This window comes from Geotrypetes seraphini, chromosome 17 (assembly GCF_902459505.1).
Source record: "Geotrypetes seraphini chromosome 17, aGeoSer1.1, whole genome shotgun sequence".
NCBI classification, from domain to species: domain Eukaryota; kingdom Metazoa; phylum Chordata; class Amphibia; order Gymnophiona; family Dermophiidae; genus Geotrypetes; species Geotrypetes seraphini.
The window spans coordinates 47,615,294-47,637,501 of record NC_047100.1 but is presented as its reverse complement, the minus strand read 5'-3'; the positions used below and the strand labels follow the sequence as shown (position 1 = coordinate 47,637,501).

The 22,208-nt window shown below is 44.9% G+C and overlaps 1 protein-coding gene across 1 annotated transcript in view; it reads left to right on the top strand.

The window, feature by feature from the left end:
* TRAIP (TRAF interacting protein) overlaps positions 1-22,208 on the top strand; it is a 150,876-nt gene that overhangs the window by 35,080 nt on the left and 93,588 nt on the right. The window contains exons 4-6 of the mRNA XM_033926438.1: positions 2,804-2,843; positions 20,461-20,588; positions 20,756-20,850. Coding sequence (XP_033782329.1) covers positions 2,804-2,843; positions 20,461-20,588; positions 20,756-20,850 — 263 coding nt within the window. The remainder of the gene's footprint in view (positions 1-2,803; positions 2,844-20,460; positions 20,589-20,755; positions 20,851-22,208) is intronic.

Sequence of the window (22,208 nt, the reverse complement as noted above, 5' to 3'; positions counted from 1 at the left end):
CTGAAAGGATTCAACATAATAGAGCAGGGAAAGCAGCTATTTACAATGTCCAATGTGATGCGGACAAGAGGACACGGACTGAAGCTGAGGGGGGACAGGTCCAGGACGAATATCAGGAAGTTCTGTTTCACACAGCGAGTGGTGGATGCTCTCCCGGAGGAAGTAATTGCAGAATCCACCATTCTAGGATTTAAGGGTAAACTAGATGCACATCTCCTTAGGAGTGGCATAGAGTGACATGGGTAAGGGTATATCCAGAACCTACAGTGTAAAATCTAACAAAGAAAAATCAAAACCTTGGTCAAACCCCTGCGGAGTACCACAGGGATCCCCACTATCCCCTACCCTCTTCAACCTATACACTGTCTCTCTCGGAACACATCTAGACAATCTAGGAATAACCACCTACAGTTACGCGGATGACATTACCATTCTCATACCCTATGATCAATCAAAGTCCTCCCTGACTAAAACACTACAACGAACACTAGACTCCATTACGACCTGGATGAAAGATCACAAACTTAAACTCAACCCAGACAAAACCAAATTCATTCTCTTCGAAAATGACAAAATCCAAACCATAGCCAACCTAGAACTCAACTCAATCAACTACCCCATCCAAGCCACCATAAAACTACTAGGAATAACTATATACAGATGCTGTACCATGCAACTGCAAATAAACAACACAATACAGAAATCCTTCGCTATCATGAGAAATCTCAGACAAATTTGGAAATTCTTTGAAAGAACACAATTCCAGCTTATAGTACAATCCCTAATCCTAGGACTACTGGACTATTGCAACATCCTCTACCTCCCATGCCCAACCTTTATGACCAAACAACTACAAACAATCCAAAATACAGCTTTAAGACTCATCTACTCATTGAGAAAACATGACCATATCACAGAAGCCTACATCAACTCACATTGGCTACCAATCCAAGAAAGAATACAATTCAAATTCTACTGCATGTTATTTAAAACTCTTAATGGAGACAGCCCGTCCTACCTGAACAACCGCCTCATCCCAGCATCCACAACTAGACTCAGAAAAACACACTCCCCATTCATTCCCCCCCCCCCCCCCCCCCGATCAAAGAAGTAAAACGATCAAAACTACACAACGGCCTCCTAGCCACTCAAGCAGCAAGACTGGACAACAGGATCTCCAACCTTCTGATGTCCACCCTAGACTACAAGACATTCAGAAAAGAACTAAAAACTATACTTTTCAAGAAATTCCTGAAACAGCCCTAACCTCACGTACTCTCAACAACACTAAAATAGACAAAGGATCTACCCTTTATTATCATAGCAAGGACAATTGTAGTTTATAAATCTTCTGTTAAGCCTCCCTGTTCTTAACTACCAAAGAAATATCAAAAGATCTACTCTCTACCACTTTAGCAAATCTATTGTTCTCCCATTGTAACCCTGTTTATAAATCTTTTGTAAGCCGCCTTGAACTGCAAGGTAATGGCGGAATAGAAATCCCTAATGTAATGTAATATTAGGTGCACATCTCCCTTGGGAAGCATACAGTGACAAGGGGACTTAATCTATGCCAGGGCACACCTGGCGGGGCCTCCGCGTGTGCGGATCACCGAACTTGATGGACCCAGGGTCTGATCCGGAGATGGCAACTCTTATGTTCTTATAATCTGGAAAAGAAAAACAAGCTTTCCTTCTTTATTGGGTCCCAAACAATTTCTCAACTTGGAATGAATGAGTCCAAAGAAAGAAGATATTCTTTCTATGTCAGCAGAAAATACTGCTGTTAAAAGTAAAATCATTATATCAGCAGTCTCTAAACCATGTACAAGTACTCATCGACTTACGACCGTAATTGGTTCCGACTGACAGGTCGTAAGTTGATCGGGACATAAGTCGGCCTATGTTAGACTAAGGTAAGAATACTGTATTAGACTGGGTAATGATATTGTAATCATCTTAAAGTAATATTTTATCAACATTTTCTTACTTTCCAAGTCAAGCACAGCACAATCCCTTTGTGGTGAACATTCGTTGTGGCGCCTCCTCCTCTTTATATTATTACTGCTGCGTAGCGAGACTTGGGAGTGCGGGAGACTGGGGCTGCTAACTGCTGGCGGGGGAAACTGTAGTAAATGCATCGAACAGTCATAAGTCAACGAGTACCTGTACTTAATAAGTGACATCTATCAGTTTACTGGTGAGACTTTCTTTTAAAACATATACTTCTTGACTGGTTAGGCTAATGCTGGCCTTATACTCTTAAACAGTCTGGCAGTGTATATCTCTACACAGGGGTGAAAGCATAGGGGCAGAGAGAGTGAGGAAGGAAAGGGAAAAGATGGTGGGGTGGAGAAGGAACAAGAAAATTGCTCTGAGTAAGTCCAAGTAAATGGGATGTTTTGCTCCTTGTTGGAAGAGAACACACCTGTTGTGTTCTTCCACTTCCCATTTCAAAGGAAACCATAGGGATGGGGTTTGAAGGAAGGTTTTTGTACCTCATCAGTGCCTTTTGCCTCCCAAGAGTTAGTCCTAAAGAAATTTTAGAATATCAGTTGGTGTTTTTTGTTATTTTTTAAGTTAATCTGATGACTGTGTGGTTTTATAAAAGATTGATTTTTTTCCCCCTCATGCTCCTGTGTTCAACTTTTTTTTTTTTGCCGCATTCACTTTGAGTTCAAACCAGTACTTGGAAATGGAACTTTGGCAGTGCAGTTTGGCAGGTAGGCCAGGGAGCTAGTTCCTATGTTGTGTGTTTTTAAAATGTTTTATCCTGCTTCTTAAAAGGTGCTTTGTTTTTTAGAATGAATTGGACAGGACAAGAGCCCAACTTTCAGTGAAAGGTGAGTATAAGGGAGAAAGATGCTTTGTATGCAGATCAATAATTTCATTTTCTAGGATGTTTTCAGGTGTTTTCATATATATTGGATTGACTTCAAGTATATTAGACCAGTGGTTCCCAACCCTGTCCTGGAGAACCACCAGGCCAATCAGGTTTTCAGGCTAGCCCCAATGAATATGCATGAAAGAGATTTGCATGTAATGGAATTGATAGGCACGCAAATCTGCTCCAAGCATATTCATTAGGGCTAGCCTGAAAACCCGATTGGCCTGGTGGTCCTCCAGGACAGGGTTAGGAACCACTGAATTAGACATCTATTAAATGAATGTTTCACAATGATTTAATTTGTGCTGTACCAATGCTTATTGGTATTACAGTGTTTTAATTTGCTTAATTCCAAGTTTACATTCTTGTATAATGTGTTGATATCTGAATATTTTATTTGCCTTAGCATCCTTACAAGAGCAATCTGGAATCTATGGTTGTGCCTGTCAGCCAGCAAACATGGAAACAGAGATTTCCACTGTGCAGCTTCACGTGTTTAGTATTTTTCTGTCTCCAAACTGATGGAAGCAGGCAGACTACAGCTTTTGAACAGGCTGGACTGACGCTCCTGATCCAGTTGAGCAACAAGCCTCAGTTGAGCAGGAGTGCTGGTTAAGTTATTGTACCTTCACTCTAATATGGGGAAAATGCCCCTAAGGTTGCTTTTTGTGGACCAAAGAGGAAATCTCAGAGGATTCGAAGATTCCTCTCCTCCTCTCTGCCTACCCTGGAACTTGGTACTGCAGAAGATTTCCCAGCCTCACCTATTCTGCGAACAGGACTCTTAATCCCCCCCCTACTCCAGCAATAAATCCTCACCCCCCCTCTTACTGCTCTTCTCCTTCCTTCTTGATCTCCCTTTCTCTACCTTACCTTCTATCCTCTCCCTCATTGCTGCTTGCATTCTGATAAAATGTTGTAAATCTGTGTGTCATCGCGGATCTTAATTAACTGATGTAAACCGCTTAGAACTCGCTGGGTATGGCGGTATATAAGAATAAAATTATTATTTAGAAGATTAACCTTCTCATGGTGGGAGTACATTGGGGTTTGCTTATTTTAGATTAGCAAGAATCCCCAGACATTAATAGAAGAAGCCTTTTGCTGTGTTCAGCTGCTGCTTGAGTTGGCAGTTGTCTATATAACCTGTGGGTGGCATCCTTCCTGTTTAGGCCATAGCACAGGTAGATTCTGATAGCAGCCAGCGTGCCCGAGGGGTGAGGTACAGATATGTTTCACTGAGAAGTCCTGCCTGAGAGCAGCAATTGTTTTTCCAATCTGGAAGTTAGCAGAAAATGATGAGAGACTTCTCCTCTGATGTCTGCTACTCTCTCCAGTTGCATGTTGTGGGGGGACAGCCTTGCAGATGAAAGTAGTTATTTCTGACCAAACAAAGGCATATTCAGCTGCTTCAGTTCAATACCTCATTGCTCATAGAGAACCTGCAGGAAGGCCGCCTTTTAGCAGTGAAGGCATAGGATTCTGTACAGTAGCTGCTGCTTCCTGTTAGTCATCAATCTACGGAAGGATGTCGCTCGAAAACTCTGAACTCCTCCACTTCTGCAATGGAAAACAGCTTCCTCTTCAGTTTTTACTGTTCCCCTGGCCTCCTGGTCTCTGAATTGCCTTACTGAGGACGCCGAGGAGTGTTGTTGTTGCCCCGACCAGCCCTCTGCAGCAGCGGCAAAGTGGAGTGTTTCGGGCAGGCAGCCTAGTGGACGGACCCCTGACGTCATCGGGTCCGTCTTCAGGTGCCTTCACTTTTTCCTTTAAATTGTGGTTCGCGGCCGCAGGGCGTGGCCGAAGGGGCGTGCCCTAAGGGGCAGGTTACGCCCCTTGGGAGCCCCTTGGAGCACCAGGGAGTATCGGGGAGCGTTGTGGAGCCAAACAACAGGATATCAGGTCGTATAAGTTAACTGAATATGGGGAAAAGGAAGGCTAAATCTAAAAGTTCGACACCTGTTGTTTTAGGTCCTATGGATAGACATTTGACTTTTTCCCTTGACTCTCCAGCACAAAATGTCTCTGATTTGAATTCTCCCATATCCGGAGCATCGATGAGTCCTCTATTAAGGACACTCCCCCTTCATCCAATATCCGGTGTTAGTGGGAATATAATTCCCACTACTTCCACAGATCTTGTGGTATCATCCACTTCAACAAGTAAATTGACTTTTACTAATATACCTAAACCACTTGTCTTTACTAATGTAGTGGAAGAACAACCACTAGATGTGGAAAAGCAGGATATCACTTTAAAAGATTTATGGTTAGGGATTTCTAGAGTTGAGGGGTTTCTCAAAGAATCAATGAAACAAACATCCGATTTCTCACAGTCTGTGGTTCAAAAGTTGGAGAATGTGGATGCCAATTTAAATTGTTTGGAAACTAGATTAAGTGTGATTGAAACTCAGAGTAACACATTGCAAGCTGTTTCACTATCTGCTGTAAAAGATTCTACATCATTGCATTTAAAAATGGAAATGTTAGAAAATATGCATCATGGAAAGAATCTCCGCTTGATTAATTTCCCAGTGACTCGTTTGTTACTACCAGAAATATTATTAAGAAAATATTTTAAGGAAATACTGGGATTACCCAATGCGGATAGTTTTCCAATAAATAATTGTTATCATATTCCCCAGAGGAAAAAGGAAACTGTACAGGATGTGGACCATCTGGTAACAGATGATGTTAATCTGACAGAGTTCTTAGAAGACTCTCAAGATGTTATTCAGACTTGGTCCACAATGATTCTAACATGTTCCAGTGAGACAGATAAAACGTTGTTAATGAAACTTTACTTTAAAAATAGACTGACCAAGTTCTGCGGGGATTTGGTTAGTATATTTCCTGATGTCTCAAGAGCCACTCAGTTTAGAAGAAAAGAATTTCTGAAATTGAGAACTAGAGTATTGGCACTTGAGGCATCATTTTATTTGAAGTTTCCTTGTAAATGTTTGGTTAAGATACAAGATACTGAGTTTGTTTTTTGGGATCCCATTCAATTGCAACAATTTCTGGTAGCCCATGAACAGAAGTGAGTTGTCTTTGTTTTCTTTTTCTCTTCTTCTTTTTCTGTTTCATTTATTGATGAGAAATTAGGGTAGGAATGTCCAATGTCCTAATTTAGTTGGGAATGATTTGGGTTAATAGAACTCAACTCATTTCCTTGTTTTTTCCTTAAAATCTTAGTTGATATAAGCAATTTGTTTCCCCTTTTAGTGGGCTTGTAAAGGATTGTTTGTTGTATTATTTGTTGTACTGAAAACTTGTATGAAAACCTTTTTTTCCTTAATATCTTATGATATTGTAAATGAATTAAATCCAAATAAAAAAAAACAACAAAAAAAAACAAACTAATTATGGACTGCAGAGAATTGCCGGTGTTCTAGTGTCTAGCAGAGTCCAGTGACCTCCGCCTCATGTTCTCTCTGTCGCAGTCCATCCCAGACCGAAACAGGACGTCATGTCAGATGAGAGGCGGGCTTCTCTCTCACTTACTACTCTCTAAAGTACATGTGTCAAACACAAGGTCCACAGGCCGAATCTAGCCCGCCTGTCCATTTTATGCAGCCTGCAGTGACTGCCTTTACACTAGACCAAGGGTGTCCAATCCACGGGCTGCAGGTGGCCGGCTTGAGGGTGATGCCTATTGCTGCCCCAGGTGTTTACCTTCTGGCTGGCTCCTTTCTCCTCACTGCTGCAGTTGTTTCTGTGCACAAAGCCGCATCCCGCGTTGCGACATCAGAGACAAGGCTTCTGGCTTAGGCATGAGATGCACGTAAGAGCTGCCGCCCGTGGCTTTGTACATTGAAATGACTGCAGCACTGAGGAAGAGGGAGCCGGCCAGAAAGTAAACACCTGCCGGAGGGAGACAAGGACTTGAGGCACAGAATGGAGAGAGGGAGGGAGAGGGGTGTGTTGGGACTCAAGAAGGATGGAGCACAAACTTGGGACAAATGATGGAAGAAAGAAAGGAGGGAGGAGGCATGGACTTGGGACATAGAATGAAGGGAGGGAGGGGGGAGCAGGAGCCATAGGATGGAAGAATGGAGAGAGTGAAGGATAGAGATGCTGGGGTGAGGGAGAGAATAGAAAAGGGAGAGTTGGGTGTCCGAGAGTGAGAAAGAAAGATGGTGCACATGGGGAGATGAAGTAAGAGGAAAATTGTTGGGCAGAGAGAGGAAGGGAGAGAGAATTATTGGACATGGTGGGAGAGGAGTAAGGTAGAGATGCATGGGGAAGAGAGAGATGTCAGACCACTGGAAAGGAAGGGAAGGAGGGGAAAGAGAGATGCAAGACTGCGGGGGAGAGAGAGATGTCAGACCACTGGAATGGAAGGGAAGGAGAGAGAGATGTTAGACCACTGGAATGGAATAGAAGGGAAGGAGGGGAGAGAGAGAGATGCAAGACTGTGGGGAAGAGAGATGCCAGACCGCAGAAAGGAGAGGAGAGAAGAGAGATGTTAGATCTCGGGAAGAGGGAGGGAAGGCGAGAGAGAGATGCCAGACCATGGGAGAGGAGAGAGATTCCAAGCTAGGGAAGGAGAGGAGAAAGGTGGCAGATCATATGAGGGGGGAAGGGAGAAGACAGAGTTGTCTGACTGTGGGAGAGGGATGAGATGGTGCACAGGGATGGAGGGGAGGAGATGGTGCACAGCAATGGATGCGGCAGGGAAGAGATAAGAAGACATGCTTCTTATGATTAGATGGGAATAGAGGAGATAAAGAGGGAGGAGATGGTACACATGGATAGATGGGAAGGGAACCTAATAGCCTTACTGGGTTGGACCAATGGTCCATCAAGCCAAGTAGCCTGTCCTCACAGTGCCCAATCAAGGTCATTGGTATATGGCCAAAACCCAAGGAGTAGCAATATTCCATGCTACCAATCCAAGGCAAGCTGTGGCTTCCCCCATGTTTTTCTCAATAACAGACTATGGACTTTTCCTCCAGGAAATTGTTCAAACCTTTCTTAAAACTAGCTACGCTACCCGCTCTTACCAAAACCTCTGGCAATGCGTTCAGAGCTTAACTATTCTCTGAGTGAAAAAAATTTCCTTCTATTGGTTTTAAAAGTATTTCCCTGTAACTTTGAGTGTCCCCTAGTTTTTGTAATTTTTGACGGAGTGAAAAATCAATCCACTTGTACCCGTTCTACTCCACTCAAGATTTTGTAGACTTCAATCATATCTCCTCTCAGCCGTCTCTTTTCCAAGCTGAAGAGCCCTAACCTTTTTAGTTTTTCCTCATACAAGGAGTTCCATCCCCTTTATCATCTTGGTCGCTCTTCTTTGAACCTTTTCTAGCGCCACTATATCTTTCTTGAGATAAGGAGACCAGAATTGAATGCAATACTCCAGATGAGGTTGAACCATGGAGCGATACATGGGCATTAAAACATTCTTAGTGTTTTTAATAATTCCTAGCATCCTGTTTGCTGTTTTGGCCGCCGCCGCACATTGGGCAGAAGGTTTCATCGTATTATCTACGATGATACCCAGATCCTTTTCTTGGGTACTAACCCCCAAGGTGGACCCTAGCATCCGGTAATTGTAATTTGGGTTATTCTTCCCTAAGTGCATCACTTTGCATTTGTCTACATTAAATTTCATCTGCCACTTGGACACCCAGTCTTCCAATTTCCTAAGGTCTGCCTGCAATTTTTCACAATCCGCATGCGTTTTAACAACTTTGAACAGTTTAATAAAATTTGATAAAATCGCCTATCTTGGTTTACTAAGTGAATAACAATCTAATAATGGTACAGTTAAAAACAAATTATGACACCTATTAATAACAGCTCCTCATCGGTTCCTTAATTTTTAATTTTTAAATATATTAGCTTTTGTATAATTTATTTTATTTATTTAACTTATAAGCATGTACTTAAGCATGTACTTAACTTGCAATTTGTGGTCTCTGGCTAGGGGAAACATCACGCCGACATGTTTCGCTGCTAGAGCTTTATCAAGGCTTTGCCCCTAAAACAGAACAAAAGCTATCAGCACTACCCTGAAAAAGGACAAACATAACTAAAATTATTTTAAGCTATGCTGTCAAACATCTCTCACTCACCTATAAATTCAGCCGTCAACCTGTGACCACTTTGTCCTCAGATATGGCAGCGGCGTTCTTACCCAAATGTTAAATAGAGCGGAGCCCGCCTTTAACGCGGCTACGTCATCACGTTAATGTCGCGTCAGCAGGTTCTCCACTCGTAACTACATTTATTTCATTAATAACAAAGAAGAGCCTAATTTTTTGGCTACCTTCTCACTCAGACAACATGTTACATTAGGGAACCCCATTCTAACTCTGCATTTAAACCTTGTGGGGTCACTGAGTTTAAGGTATAGATCCATCGTTGTTCTTTGTAATTCAAAAATTCTTCAATATTGCCTCCCTCCCGTCCCTCTTCCAACTTTTCTATTATCCGCCACTGTATCTGCTCAATAGTGTGCTGATGTTCTAAAAAATGTTCTACCATTGGTGCTTGGATGTTTTTCATTTTTATCTGCGATTTATGTTCATTCAATCTTATATGCATGGGTCGTGAAGTACGGCCCACGTATACAAGATTACACGGACATATTATAACATATACAACATGTGTTGCCTGACAAGTGGTATTCATTTTTGCTGTAATAACTTTCCCCGTTTGAGAGTCTTTCCAAGTGGTGCCTCTAATAGTAGAGGAACACCATTGGCAGTGGCCACAATCCCTGTGATATCCAATCTGTTTCGTTTTATCGTTCCCCAATTTCTGTTGAATTAAGACTTGCCCAATTGTTTTCCCTTTCTTAAAGGCAAACATCGGGATTTCACTAAATATAGTGTAAAATTGTAGAACATGCCAATATTTTCTTATCTGGGCTATAAGTTCTTTGGCCGCCTCAGAGTAGGGCAATACACAGATTAATCTCTCACTTTGGTCTTCAGGCTCTTTTTCAGAGATCAACAGTTCTCTATTCGCATATTTAGCTCTTATAAATGCTTGTTTTATGGATTTCACAGGGTACCCTCTGGCCTTGAAAACGGAGTTTTAACTCTTCTGCTGATTCAATAAAATCACACATTTCTGACGAGACTCTACGAAGTCTTAAAAACTGGCTTACTGGAAGATTAAATTTTAAATGGTAAGGGTGGTGACTGGAGAAATGCAATAGAGTATTTTTTGCCACTGATTTTCTAAAAAGTTTTCTGATCAACTGAGATTCTTCCTTTATTATGAGTAGATCCAAAAATTCTACTCTATCATTACTATAGGTCGGTGTAAATTGAAGATGGGGATTTTTTGTGTTAATCCAGTTTAGAAACTCACATAAAACACTTTATCCCAGGACAAGCAGGCAGATATTCTTTACGCATGGGTGACGTCAGCGACGGAGCCCACGGTACGGACCTTTTTACTAGAAAGTTCTAGTTGGCCGCACCGCGCGTGCGCGAGTGCCTTCCCGCCCGACGGAGGAGAGCGTGGTCCCCAGTTTCTTCGTTTCCGCGGAGCGAAGAAGACATGCGTTTTTCAACTCCGATTGAAATCCTCTTTTTGCCTTCCCGCTCGCGTTCTTTTTTCGTTTATTTACCTTCGGGTTCTTTTTTATTTCATTTCCAAAAAAAAAAAAAAAAAAATATTTCTTTTTGTTTCGTTTTTTTGTCTTTGCCCCGGCGGGGCCTGTTGTCACGATCCAGGCCTCGGGGTTTGATTTTGCGGAGGCCGTGTTTCCATTCATGCCCCCGCAGCCCGGTTTTAAGAAGTGCCAGCGGTGTGCACGCCCGATCTCCCTCACTGACCCACACAATTGGTGTTTACAGTGTTTGGGACCGGAGCATCGGGCGGACTCGTGCACCCGCTGTGCCACTCTTAAAAAACGCACTTTGAAGAATCGCCAAATCCAGCAAAGTCTGCTGTTCGGCACCGGCCCGACTATGGACTCGACTTCTTCAACTGCGGCACCATCGAAGTCGGCACCGACCACCTCGACACCGCCTGACATTACATCAGCGCCACCGGCGCCAGGTAAGCCGGCTAAGAAGCCTTCCACCCTTGAGCGCCCTCCCACCTCGGTGGCGACACCGGCTCTTTCGGCTCCACGCCGAACTAAAAAGCGCTCCGCTCCGATATCGGTGAGTGCCTCGTCATCGGCCTCCTCATCGCCGGAGCGTAGAGCGGCACCCATGGAACCAAAGCAGAAAAAAGTGGTTCCGGTGCCACCCCTGGATGACCGCATTGCGGCCATCCTCCAGGATAAGTTGCAGGAACAACTCCAAACGCAACTTAAACAGCTCTTGCCCTCTATCCTGGCACCGCTGCTTTCGGTACCAGACCGGCCCGAGCCCCACACCGTCCAACCGGTATCCACGCCATCGGTACCTATGGACCCCTCTATGCCCATTCTCTCGGCACCGCATATCCATGCCCATGCCGAGGCCGTCGCTCTGACGACATCCGATCCTCCTCGGGACCGAGCGGAACACCGGTCTTCCCACGAACCTGACCGGCACCGTTCTTCCCGGGACCGAGACAGACACAGGTCTTCATCCCCTGGTACCGTCTCGGTACGCTCAGGCAAGTCTCGGTCTAAAGCTCATCATACCGAGCCTTCCACTCCAGTCTCTCGGCACGCACACACCGATGTCAGAGACCCGGACCTCTGGGAGGAATCTCCCCTCGGTACCGAGGAGGATGCATCGTCGTCGGACGAAGAGCCCTCGGCCCCCGATACCACATCTAAACCTGAGCAATCTTCTTTTTCAAAATTCCTCAGGGAGTTATCGGGGGCCTTATCTTTGCCTCTGGAATCTGATTCCAAGAAATCACAAGCTTTCCTGGAGGCATTAGATTTCGATCAACCCCCTAAGGAGTTCCTGAAGTTACCCGTGCATGACATACTACGGGAAACTTTTTATAAAAATTGGGAAAATCCATTAACTGTCCCTGGGGCACCCCGTAAACTGGATAGCCTTTACAGGGTTATTCCAATCCCGGGATTTGATAAACCCCAGCTGCCCCATGAATCTCTCCTGGTTGAGTCCACTTTAAAAAAGACTCAAGGCTCCAGTGTCTATGCCTCTACCCCTCCTGGCAGGGAGGGCAAAACTATGGACAAGTTTGGCAAGCGGCTCTACCAGAATGCCATGCTTGCCAACAGGGCAAACAATTACTCTTTCCACTTTTCATTCTACCTGAAACATCTGGTAATGCAACTCTCCGCCATGCAAAAGTACATGCCGGAGCACAAGGTCCCACTATTTCAGCAGCACATCTCCAGCCTGCTTCAACTTAGAAAATTTATGGTACGCTCCATCTATGACTCCTTTGAGCTCACCTCTCGTGCATCTGCCATCGCTGTGGCCATGCGCCGCCTGGCCTGGCTCAGGGTCTCTGATCTGGATGTCAACCATCAGGACCGACTAGCCAACGCCCCATGTATGGGAGACGAATTGTTCGGAGAGTCTCTGGATACCACCACACAAAAACTCTCCGCCCATGAGACCAGATGGGATACTCTCATTAAACCAAAGAAGAAGGCCCCTCCTGCTCGGCCTTACAAACCACAGTCTTCTTACCAGCGCAGGTTCTCCGCTAGGCCGCTTAACCCGCCTTCACAGCAACCTAGGCGGGCTCGCCAACAACACCACAACCAGGCTCGTGCACAGTCTAATCAACCTGCCAAGCCTCTTCCTCCTGCCAAACCTTCTCAGCCCTTTTGACTCCTCTCTCCAGGGCTTAGCCAGTCTTCCACCCTCATTGCCTCTCCCTCAACCAATCGGGGGCAGGCTCCACATTTTTCTCAGCCGTTGGGAGGTCATCACATCGGACCAGTGGGTCCTCAACATCATCCGCCACGGCTACTCTCTCAACTTCCAGACTCTTCCACCAGACAATCCTCCCGTAGAGTCTGCTTCTCTTTCAACTCAAACCCCCCTCCTCTTGAGGGAGGTCCAATCCCTCCTTCTCCTCAATGCCATCGAAGAAGTACCTCTGGAACAAAGGGGCCGGGGATTCTACTCCCGTTACTTTCTGGTTCCAAAAAAGACAGGAGACCTACGTCCCATTCTCGATCTCAGGGACCTCAACAAATGTCTCGTCAAGGAGAAGTTCAGAATGCTCTCCCTTGCCACGCTTTACCCTCATCTCTCTCAGAACGACTGGCTATGTTCCCTGGACCTCAAAGAGGCCTACACTCACATACCAATCAATCCAGCTTCACGTCGCTACCTAAGATTCCAGGTGCACCATCGCCATTATCAGTACAAAGTGCTACCTTTTGGCCTCGCTTCATCACCCAGGGTGTTCACCAAATGCCTCATTGTGGCGGCGGCCTTCCTCAGGTCTCACAACCTCCAGGTGTTTCCCTACTTGGACGATTGGTTGGTGAAAGCACCTACGTCTCCGCTTGTGCTACAAGCCACTCATCAGACCATCTCTCTCCTCCACCTCCTGGGGTTCGAGATCAACTACCCCAAGTCGCATCTGCTTCCCACGCAGCGCCTTCAGTTCATTGGAGCAGTTCTCGACACCACACTAATGAGGGCGTTTCTCCCCTCCGACCGTCAGCGGAACCTGCTCCGCCTGTGTCGTCAGGTGCTCCTTCATCACTCCATTTCTGCCAGACGGATGATGGTCCTCCTGGGCCACATGGCCTCGACGGTGCATGTGCTTCCCCTGGCACGACTCCACCTCAGGACACCTCAATGGACTCTGGCCAACCAATGGTCGCAGACCTCGAACCTTCTTTCTCATCCCATCTCTGTGACATCGTCTCTTCAGCAATCTCTACAATGGTGGTTGAACTCCTCAAATCTTTCCAGGGGCCTTCTTTTTCATCTGCCCCCGCATTCCATGACCATCACCACGGATGCCTCCCCTTATGCATGGGGAGCTCACCTGGGAGACCTACGCACCCAAGGTCTTTGGACCCCGCAGGAGCGTCTTCATCACATCAATTTCCTGGAACTACGAGCCATGTTCTATGCTCTCAAGGCCTTCCAGCACCTTCTTTGCCCTCAGGTTCTGCTCCTGTGCACGGACAACCAAGTTGCCATGTACTACATCAACAAACAGGGCGGCACCGGATCTCGCCTCCTTTGTCAGGAGGCTCTTCGCATTTGGACCTGGGCCACGGCCCGCAGTCTCTTCCTCAAGGCTGTCTACATCCAGGGCGAACAGAACTCCCTGGCCGACAATCTCAGCCGCATCCTTCAACCTCACGAGTGGACTTTGGACCCTCCCACGCTCCACTCCATCTTTGCTCGCTGGGGCACTCCGCAGGTGGACCTATTTGCAGCTCCTCACAACCATCAGCTGCCCCAGTTCTGCTCCAGACTCTTCTCTCCTCATCGTCTGGCCCCGGATGCATTCCTTCTCGACTGGACGGATCGGTTCCTCTATGCCTTTCCTCCTCTACCTCTGATGTTGCGGACTTTATCCAAACTCCGCAGGGACGGAGCCACCATGATCCTCATAGCTCCCCGGTGGCCTCGTCAACACTGGTTCTCCCTCCTGCTTCAGCTCAGCTCCAGGGATCCCATTCCTCTGCCTGTGTTTCCTACTCTACTTACACAGCAACATCAGTCTCTACTACATCCCAATCTGTCTTCGCTCCACCTGACAGCTTGGTTTCTCTCGGGCTGACCTCTTCAGGAAATCTGTCTCAGCCTGTCCGTCTCATTTTGGACGCCTCCAGGAAACCGACCACCCTCCAATGTTACCATCAGAAGTGGACCAGGTTCTCCTCTTGGTGCCTCCGTCATCATCACAATCCCACCTCTTTAGCGGTGGAAACTGTTCTGGACTACTTGCTCTCCCTGTCCAACGCAGGCCTCAAGTCTACCTCTATCAGAGTCCATCTCAGTGCCATCACGGCTTTTCATGAACCTGTCTTAGGAAAACCTCTCACGGCTCACCCTCTGGTTTCCCGATTCATGAGGGGCCTCTTCAACATCAAACCACCTCTGAAGCCTCCTCCGGTCGTCTGGGACCTGAATGTGGTTTTATCAGCCCTCATGAAACCTCCCTTTGAGCCGCTTGCCACAACTTCGCTCAAATTTCTGACATGGAAGGTTCTTTTCCTCATTGCCATCACCTCTGCCAGGAGGGTTAGTGAGCTTCATGCACTGGTTGCCGATCCACCGTTCACTATTTTTCACCATGACAAGGTGGTTCTGCGCACCCATCCAAAGTTCCTTCCAAAGGTGGTCTCAGCTTTTCACCTCAACCAGTCCATTGTGTTGCCTGTTTTCTTTCCGAAACCTCATTCACATCCCGGAGAACAGGCATTGCACAGTCTTGACTGCAAGCGTGCCCTGGCTTACTATCTTGATCGTACAAGGGCTCACCGCTTGTCCCCTCAGCTCTTCCTGACCTTCGACCCAAATCGTTTGGGTCGACCGGTCTCTAAACGGACGCTATCCAACTGGCTCGCAGCTTGCATCGCGTTCTGTTACGCTCGGGCCGGTCTGTCACTAGACGGCGCTGTCACGGCCCACAGGGTAAGAGCTATGGCCGCTTCTGTTGCTTTCCTCCGTTCCACACCCATTGAGGAAATCTGCAAGGCGGCCACCTGGTCCTCAGTTCACACATTCACTACTCACTACTGTCTGGATGCTTTCTCCAGACGGGATGGGCACTTCGGCCAATCTGTACTTCAGAATTTATTTTCCTAATGGCCAACCATCCCTCCTCCCTCTTTGTTAGCTTAGAGGTCACCCATGCGTAAAGAATATGCTGCCTGCTTGTCCTGGGATAAAGCACAGTTACTTACCGTAACAGGTGTTATCCAGGGACAGCAGGCAGATATTCTTACGTCCCACCCTCCTCCCCGGGTTGGCTTCTTAGCTGGCTTATACTAACTGGGGACCACGCTCTCCTCCGTCGGGCGGGAAGGCACTCGCGCACGCGCGGTGCGGCCAACTAGAACTTTCTAGTAAAAAGGTCCGTACCGTGGGCTCCGTCGCTGACGTCACCCATGCGTAAAGAATATCTGCCTGCTGTCCCTGGATAACACCTGTTACGGTAAGTAACTGTGCTTTCAGGGCCCTCCCACAGGAAGAAAATGTCATCAAGAAACCTCTTCCATAATGTGATATGTTGAAAATAATTCGATTTATAGATATAGGTTTCTTCGAATTGTCCCACATACAGGGTAGCTACCGACGGGGCTAGCGTAGCCCCCATCGCTATTCCCTGAATCTGCTGGTAATATGCACCTTCAAATTCAAAATAGTTTTCTTCTATTACCCAACGGGCTAGCTGTATCAGAAATTCTGTACTAATCCTTTGTATATCTTCTCTTTTCTGAAGAGTATCATGTATAATTGCTAAAGCTCCATTTTGGGGAATGTTGGTGTACAGGGACACTACATCCAATGTCACTAGGAAGGTTTTCGCACTCACATTAAGTCCCTGAGAGAGTATTCGTAACAGATGGGAAGAATCCTTCAAATATGAAGTGGTTTTTAGTGCTTCTTTAGCTAGAAAAACATCTAGAAATTTAGATAGGGGTTCTAGCAATGACTCTTTAGTGTTTACTATAGGCCTACCTGGTGGATCTTTAAGGGTCTTATGAATTTTAGGCACAAAATATATATTGGGCGTGCGAGGATATTTTTCCAAAAGAAATTGATATTCTTTTTTAGTTAACATTTCTTTTTCATAATGTGCTGTTACCCAATCAAAAATTCTTTTCATCAATGGGCCTCTTGGATCTTGAGAAATCGGTTTATACGCATTTACATCCGATAATTGACGGGAAGCTTCTTTTAAGTAACTTTCTCTATTAAGAATGACAGTAGCGCCACCCTTATCTGCTCTTAATATCATGCAGTCACGATTATCTTTTAGTTGCATGAGAGCCTGATGTTGATGATAAGTCAGATTATGGGAGACCTGTTGACGAGAAAAGGATTTTTCAAAAATAGCAAACCCCGCTAAAACTAAATTCCGAAATGTTTCCACCGCTGGATCTAAAGGACCAGGAGGATTCCATTTTGATTCTTTTTTACAAATCGAGCCTCCATCTTCAGACTCTATAGTTTCTTTATTCTGGAATATTCCAGAATAGAGTTCTGAGTGGTGGTGCTGAGGTTCGAAATAAGTTAAAAATTGAAGGGATGCAAATTAACTGATGGAAAGTTATACTATCGGTTGAAATCACTGGTTGATAGTTGAAGCTCCCTTTAACTATAGTTAAAGCTGTGCACTAGAGGACCTATTAATAACAGGACATAACGAACTGATACAAAAGGTCAATAAAGGAAATATAATCTTTAGGAGGAAAGAAACAGATAAGGTAAATACAACAGGAATGGGAGGGGATGAAGAAAGAAACAAACAAAAAAAAGGAGCTAAGGGCCTACAGACATGAAACTATGATAAGCTCACAAGACCATTCAGTATACCCCTGCAAATTTGCAGTTCGCGAATCGCGGACTCAGTCTTTCACGGTATTTTCCGACTGCCCCTTCCTGGTACTAAAGTCAGGCTACACCAATCAGGAGCTGCTTTGAAATGCCAGATAGCGTGTCAAAGCAGCTCTTGATTGGTATAGCCTGACTTCAGTTCCTGGAAGAGGTGGTCGGAAAATACTAAGAATGATCCTGCACCCGATTTTCAGCACCCGCCGGTGCCCTAGCTGCTCTCTCCTGCCTCCGCATTTGCAGTTTTTAGATATTTGTGGGTGTTCCTGGAACGGAACCCCCATGAATTTCAGCAGAGTACTGTATATATGTGTGTATGTATATGTATAAATATATATTTTAAAAAAAGGACTGTGCATTCAAAAATTACAAAGCAAAAAGTATGGTTATGATCACTGTAACAGTCAGTGATTCTTCCTCAGTAATGATGTTATTCTATTACTGGCAGCAGAGGGTGCTGGTCCAGTAGTGTGGAGACTACAAATCCCAGGATGCATTGGGCTTAGCAGTCCTGCTGAGTCACAAGGGCAATCCTCAGGCAGGGAGGAGAATTATATGCAAGAGCCTGGGATCAGCTCAGAGAGGTCCCTGAGAGAGATCCATGTTCTTATCTTCCCTTAGTTATAATGGGAGGGCTTTCCAGGACCGAGGGTCAAATACCGAAAAACTATTTTTAAAGATGGGACCATCAGTAAATGTTGATCCATCAAGCGCAGTGTACAAGCCAGGGTGTGAGGAATTTGAAGATTATATATAAACTAGTCTTTTAGTTCGTTACATTAACGGGTGCTAGAAGAGATGTGTGTGTCCGTCTTTCTTTCTTTTTTTCTTTCTTTCCTTGGTCACTGTTCACTGATGAATAAAAGCAAAGGAGAATCGAAGTTTGCCAAGTCCTTTTGGCGAGGCAAGATGATGAAATGTGGGTATACCAAAATGTCAAAGTGAACAGTGGAAGTCAGCCAATTCTCCATGACCAAAAAATTTCTGCCACTCCAAATCAAGAATCAAAATGATGTTGCTAACCTTTTTTGATATTGGAGGGATTGTTCATTATGAATGTGTACCAACTGGACAAACAGTTAACCAAGTTTACTATTTGGAAGTGCTGAAAAAGCTGTGTGAAAAAGTTAAGACGAAAAGAACTTTTTGCTAACAACTCGTAGCTCTTGCATCATGACAGTGTACCAACTCACTGTCTATGAGGCAGTTTTTAGCCAGAAAATAAATAACTGTATTGGAAGACCCTCCCTATTCACCTGATCTGGTCCCAATGACTTTTTGCTTTACCCGAAGATAAAGGAAATATTGAAAGGAAGTCATTTTGATGATCAAGAGTAATATAATGACAGCTCTAATGGGCATTCCAGAAAAAGAGTTCCAAAATTGCTTTGAAGGGTGAACTAGGTGTTGGCATCGGTGCATAGCTTCCCAAGGGGAGTACTTTGAAGGTGACGTAGTAATATTCTGCAATGAGGTATGTAGCACTTTTTCTAGGATGAGTTTGCAAACTTAATTGTCAGATCTTTGTATATGCAGAGGACTGGTGTGAGGGTTTTGTCTTTTTTTTGATTGATATGTGGTTGAGATATTTCTTAAGTTGGTGTGAGTTCTGAAAGGGGGTTTTGTCTTTTTTTTTGATTGATATGTGGTTGAGATATTTCTTAAGTTGGTGTGAGTTCTGAAAGGGGGTTTTGTCTTTTTTTTTGATTGATATGTGGTTGAGATATTTCTTAAGTTGGTGTGAGTTCTGAAAGGAGGTTGTGTTTAGCTGTTATTGTCAGTATGTTTAGGCCTGAGAATGGGGAGGCATAGTTATCCTCCAGAGTAGGCTGGTGTCATGCAGTCTTGTGAGCTGTGCTGCTTGTTTGTAGCCTCGTAACTACTTGGATTTTTTTGTGTCTTTTCTACTTTTAAGATAGCCAAAGACCTTATAAGGAAGGCTTTTTTTTTTTTTCAAATTCTTTATTCATTTTTCCATCTTACATCAAGTACATAATATTACATCATTTAAAACTTGTACATATCAAGATGGCTGCAGACCCATCGAGCTGAGCAGTATGCCGTTGAGTTCTTCTACTTACAACTTTTTTTAACGCTGCTTGAGATATCTACCTTCTCCTCAATGCCGAAGCGAAGAGGACGTAGTGCCGCTGGAGCCTCGTGGCAGTCCGGAGCAGCGGTCTTCGGTAATATCGGGGAGCTTCTTCGGCGTATGCAGGAGACACCCCGGGTTTCGGGAGACCCGCTGGAGACGCACCGGAGGGACGGAACGGATGCGATCTCCTTGGGCTTGGAGACAACACTAAGCCCCGATGCCAGAGCACCTCCCCCTCCTCAGATTACCGGCTCCCCACGAGAGGAGGTGCTTCCGGAGCATGGGCAGTACTCTCCCTCGGAGGGCACAGAGAGCAGAGAGGGGAGAATGGAGACAAACTCATTTTCAGGAGAGTTTGGAAGAACCTGAGAGCTCAACAACTGCAGTGGTGAATTTGAACCTGAGTAAGGCTGTTTAAGAGGGGGACATCAACTGGTGAGACTTTACACTTTGGATACTTATTAAACTCCAAACTGGTACATCCGTTCTTTTGTTCCACGATCTTTGTTGTGTTGCTTTTTTTTGTTGTTGTTTTTATGCTGCTTTCAGAGCATGCGATTCTGGTCCCTAAATCTGGCCATGAACTCTGAGCAATGACTGAGGCTGCTTACCTCCACTCAGGGTCTCTGAATACTGCCTCATAGCCAAACAAGTCTTGGTTGACCTGGGGAACTGACTTGGTTTGGGAATCGTATGGGGGGGAGCATTGCACTGCTCTTGTCGCACCGGTCTGGCTCTGTCTGATAAATTACATTACATTAGTGTTTTCTATCCCGCCAATACCTTTCAGTTCTAGGTGGTTTACATAAAGAGTTGGCCTGGGCATTCTCAGGGAGCTTACAGAGTTGATAGATAGAGTGAGCTTACACGAATTGAAGACTAGCATGAGCGATGGGATCTGGGGAAGGGTTTATAAGGTTTTAGTTAGCTCATTTGACAAAGTATAGTTTTCAGTTCTTTCCTGAATGTTTTGTCGTCTTGGTCAGGTTATAATTGTTGATAGACTGTCTTTGCTGTCTTTGTATATAGTGATAAAAGTCTCGTTTTGGTTTTAGAGAAGGAAAAGCGAGACTGCCAGTCAATTGTGGACTCACTGAGGGAATCGTTAGACATACGGAATGCCACAATTGAATCTCTTCAAAAAGAGCTAGGAGATGCAGAGATGCTGTGCTCCACTCTCAAGGTAATTATTGCAAGAGATAGGCCTTTATTTAACACAGTACAGTACATCCCATGTCATACTCCATCATAATGCTTGAGGTTCTGTGAGGTGGCTAGAGTTCAAAATGTTTTAAATTCAGATTTGATTTGAGATGTTCTCAGTCTCCAACCCTGTGTATATCTTCCCAGAAACAAATGAAATACATGGAGCACCAACAAATAGAGGCAAAGGCTGCCCAGGATGAGACTCGCAGAATGAGAACCAAAATGAAGACCATGGAAAAGTAAGACCTTATGCTTTCTCCTTCTGTTTACCTCACCCTCTTCTTACGTTATGTTCACAGGGAGTTACACATTATATAGTACTGTATGAATAACACGGTGTTTAATTGTTCTTTGACATAGCACTTATGATATATATACTTTTTTTTTTCAGTGTTTATTGGAGCAAATAAAATTAACAAAACAGAATATATCTCAAACAATCTTATGGGTTATGTCAAAATCAAGAAATAGTCATCTCCCTCCCCATCCCATCTTCCCCTTCTATTTACAGGGATTCAAACAGGAAAAGCCAACATATAAAATTAAATGGTCATTACCAGATAAATTCCCACAAACCAACTCAGCTTACTTGAAGCCTGTTTGGATATATCATCTTGGAAGTTTCGAAATTCCATATTTTGTGAAATTTAACAATATGTCCATTCCAAAGAGCTGTTAATTTTGTCATCTGAGACAAAGTTCAACCTGCCCAATACTATTGATATTGGAGGTAAATTAGGCGTTTCCATGACTTTGCTATAGCCAGCTTGTGTTATATGCTATCGTCTTGTGTTTGAGTCCTAGTGACTTTGAATTACAGATCTAAAAAGAGATTGGTTTGATTCTTTTTGTCTCTTCATCAAGTTTTCTTGGCAGAATGCAGAAGTAGGTTGCTGGGCCTTTCTTCTGCGCAGTATAAATTTGATGTTGCATCAAATGCAATCCTCCACCTCCAACACTGCTCAGCCGCTACTGCCCAGATGGGTGGTACATCGTTAGTCTGGCATCTCCACTGAAACCTGTCCGCCTTGGGAGACCTGGTAGTGAAACTACCGACGGCTTAGCTTTCAGCTGCTCAGATGCACGTGAGCCCCAGTGACACAACAAGCCCATGTACCATGACTGGTGATAGCCAGCTTACTTGCTGTAAATAAATAAGTCTATAATTGATGTGGTTTGTTAAGTAACAAACAATGCTCTTTATTTGAATAAGTCACTTGGAGAATCTGCTGAATCAGTTGTATTATCTTGTTCCATTAGGGCAGGTCCACATTCCCTTCAACATAGAACATAAGAATTGCCGCTGCTGGGTCAGACCAGTGGTTCATCGTGCCCAGCAGTCCGCTCCCGCGGCGGCCCTTAGGTCAAAGACCAGTGCCCTAACTGAGACTAGCCTTACCTGCGTACGTTCTGGTTCAGCAGGAACTTGTCTAACTTTGTCTTGAATCCCTGGAGAGTGTTTTCCCCTATAACAGCCTCGGGAAGAGCGTCCAGTTTTCTAGCACTCTCTGGGTGAAGAAGAGCTTCCTTAACGTTTGTACGGAGTCTATCCCCTTTTAACTTCAGAGAGTGCCCTCTCGTTCTCTTTACCTTGGAG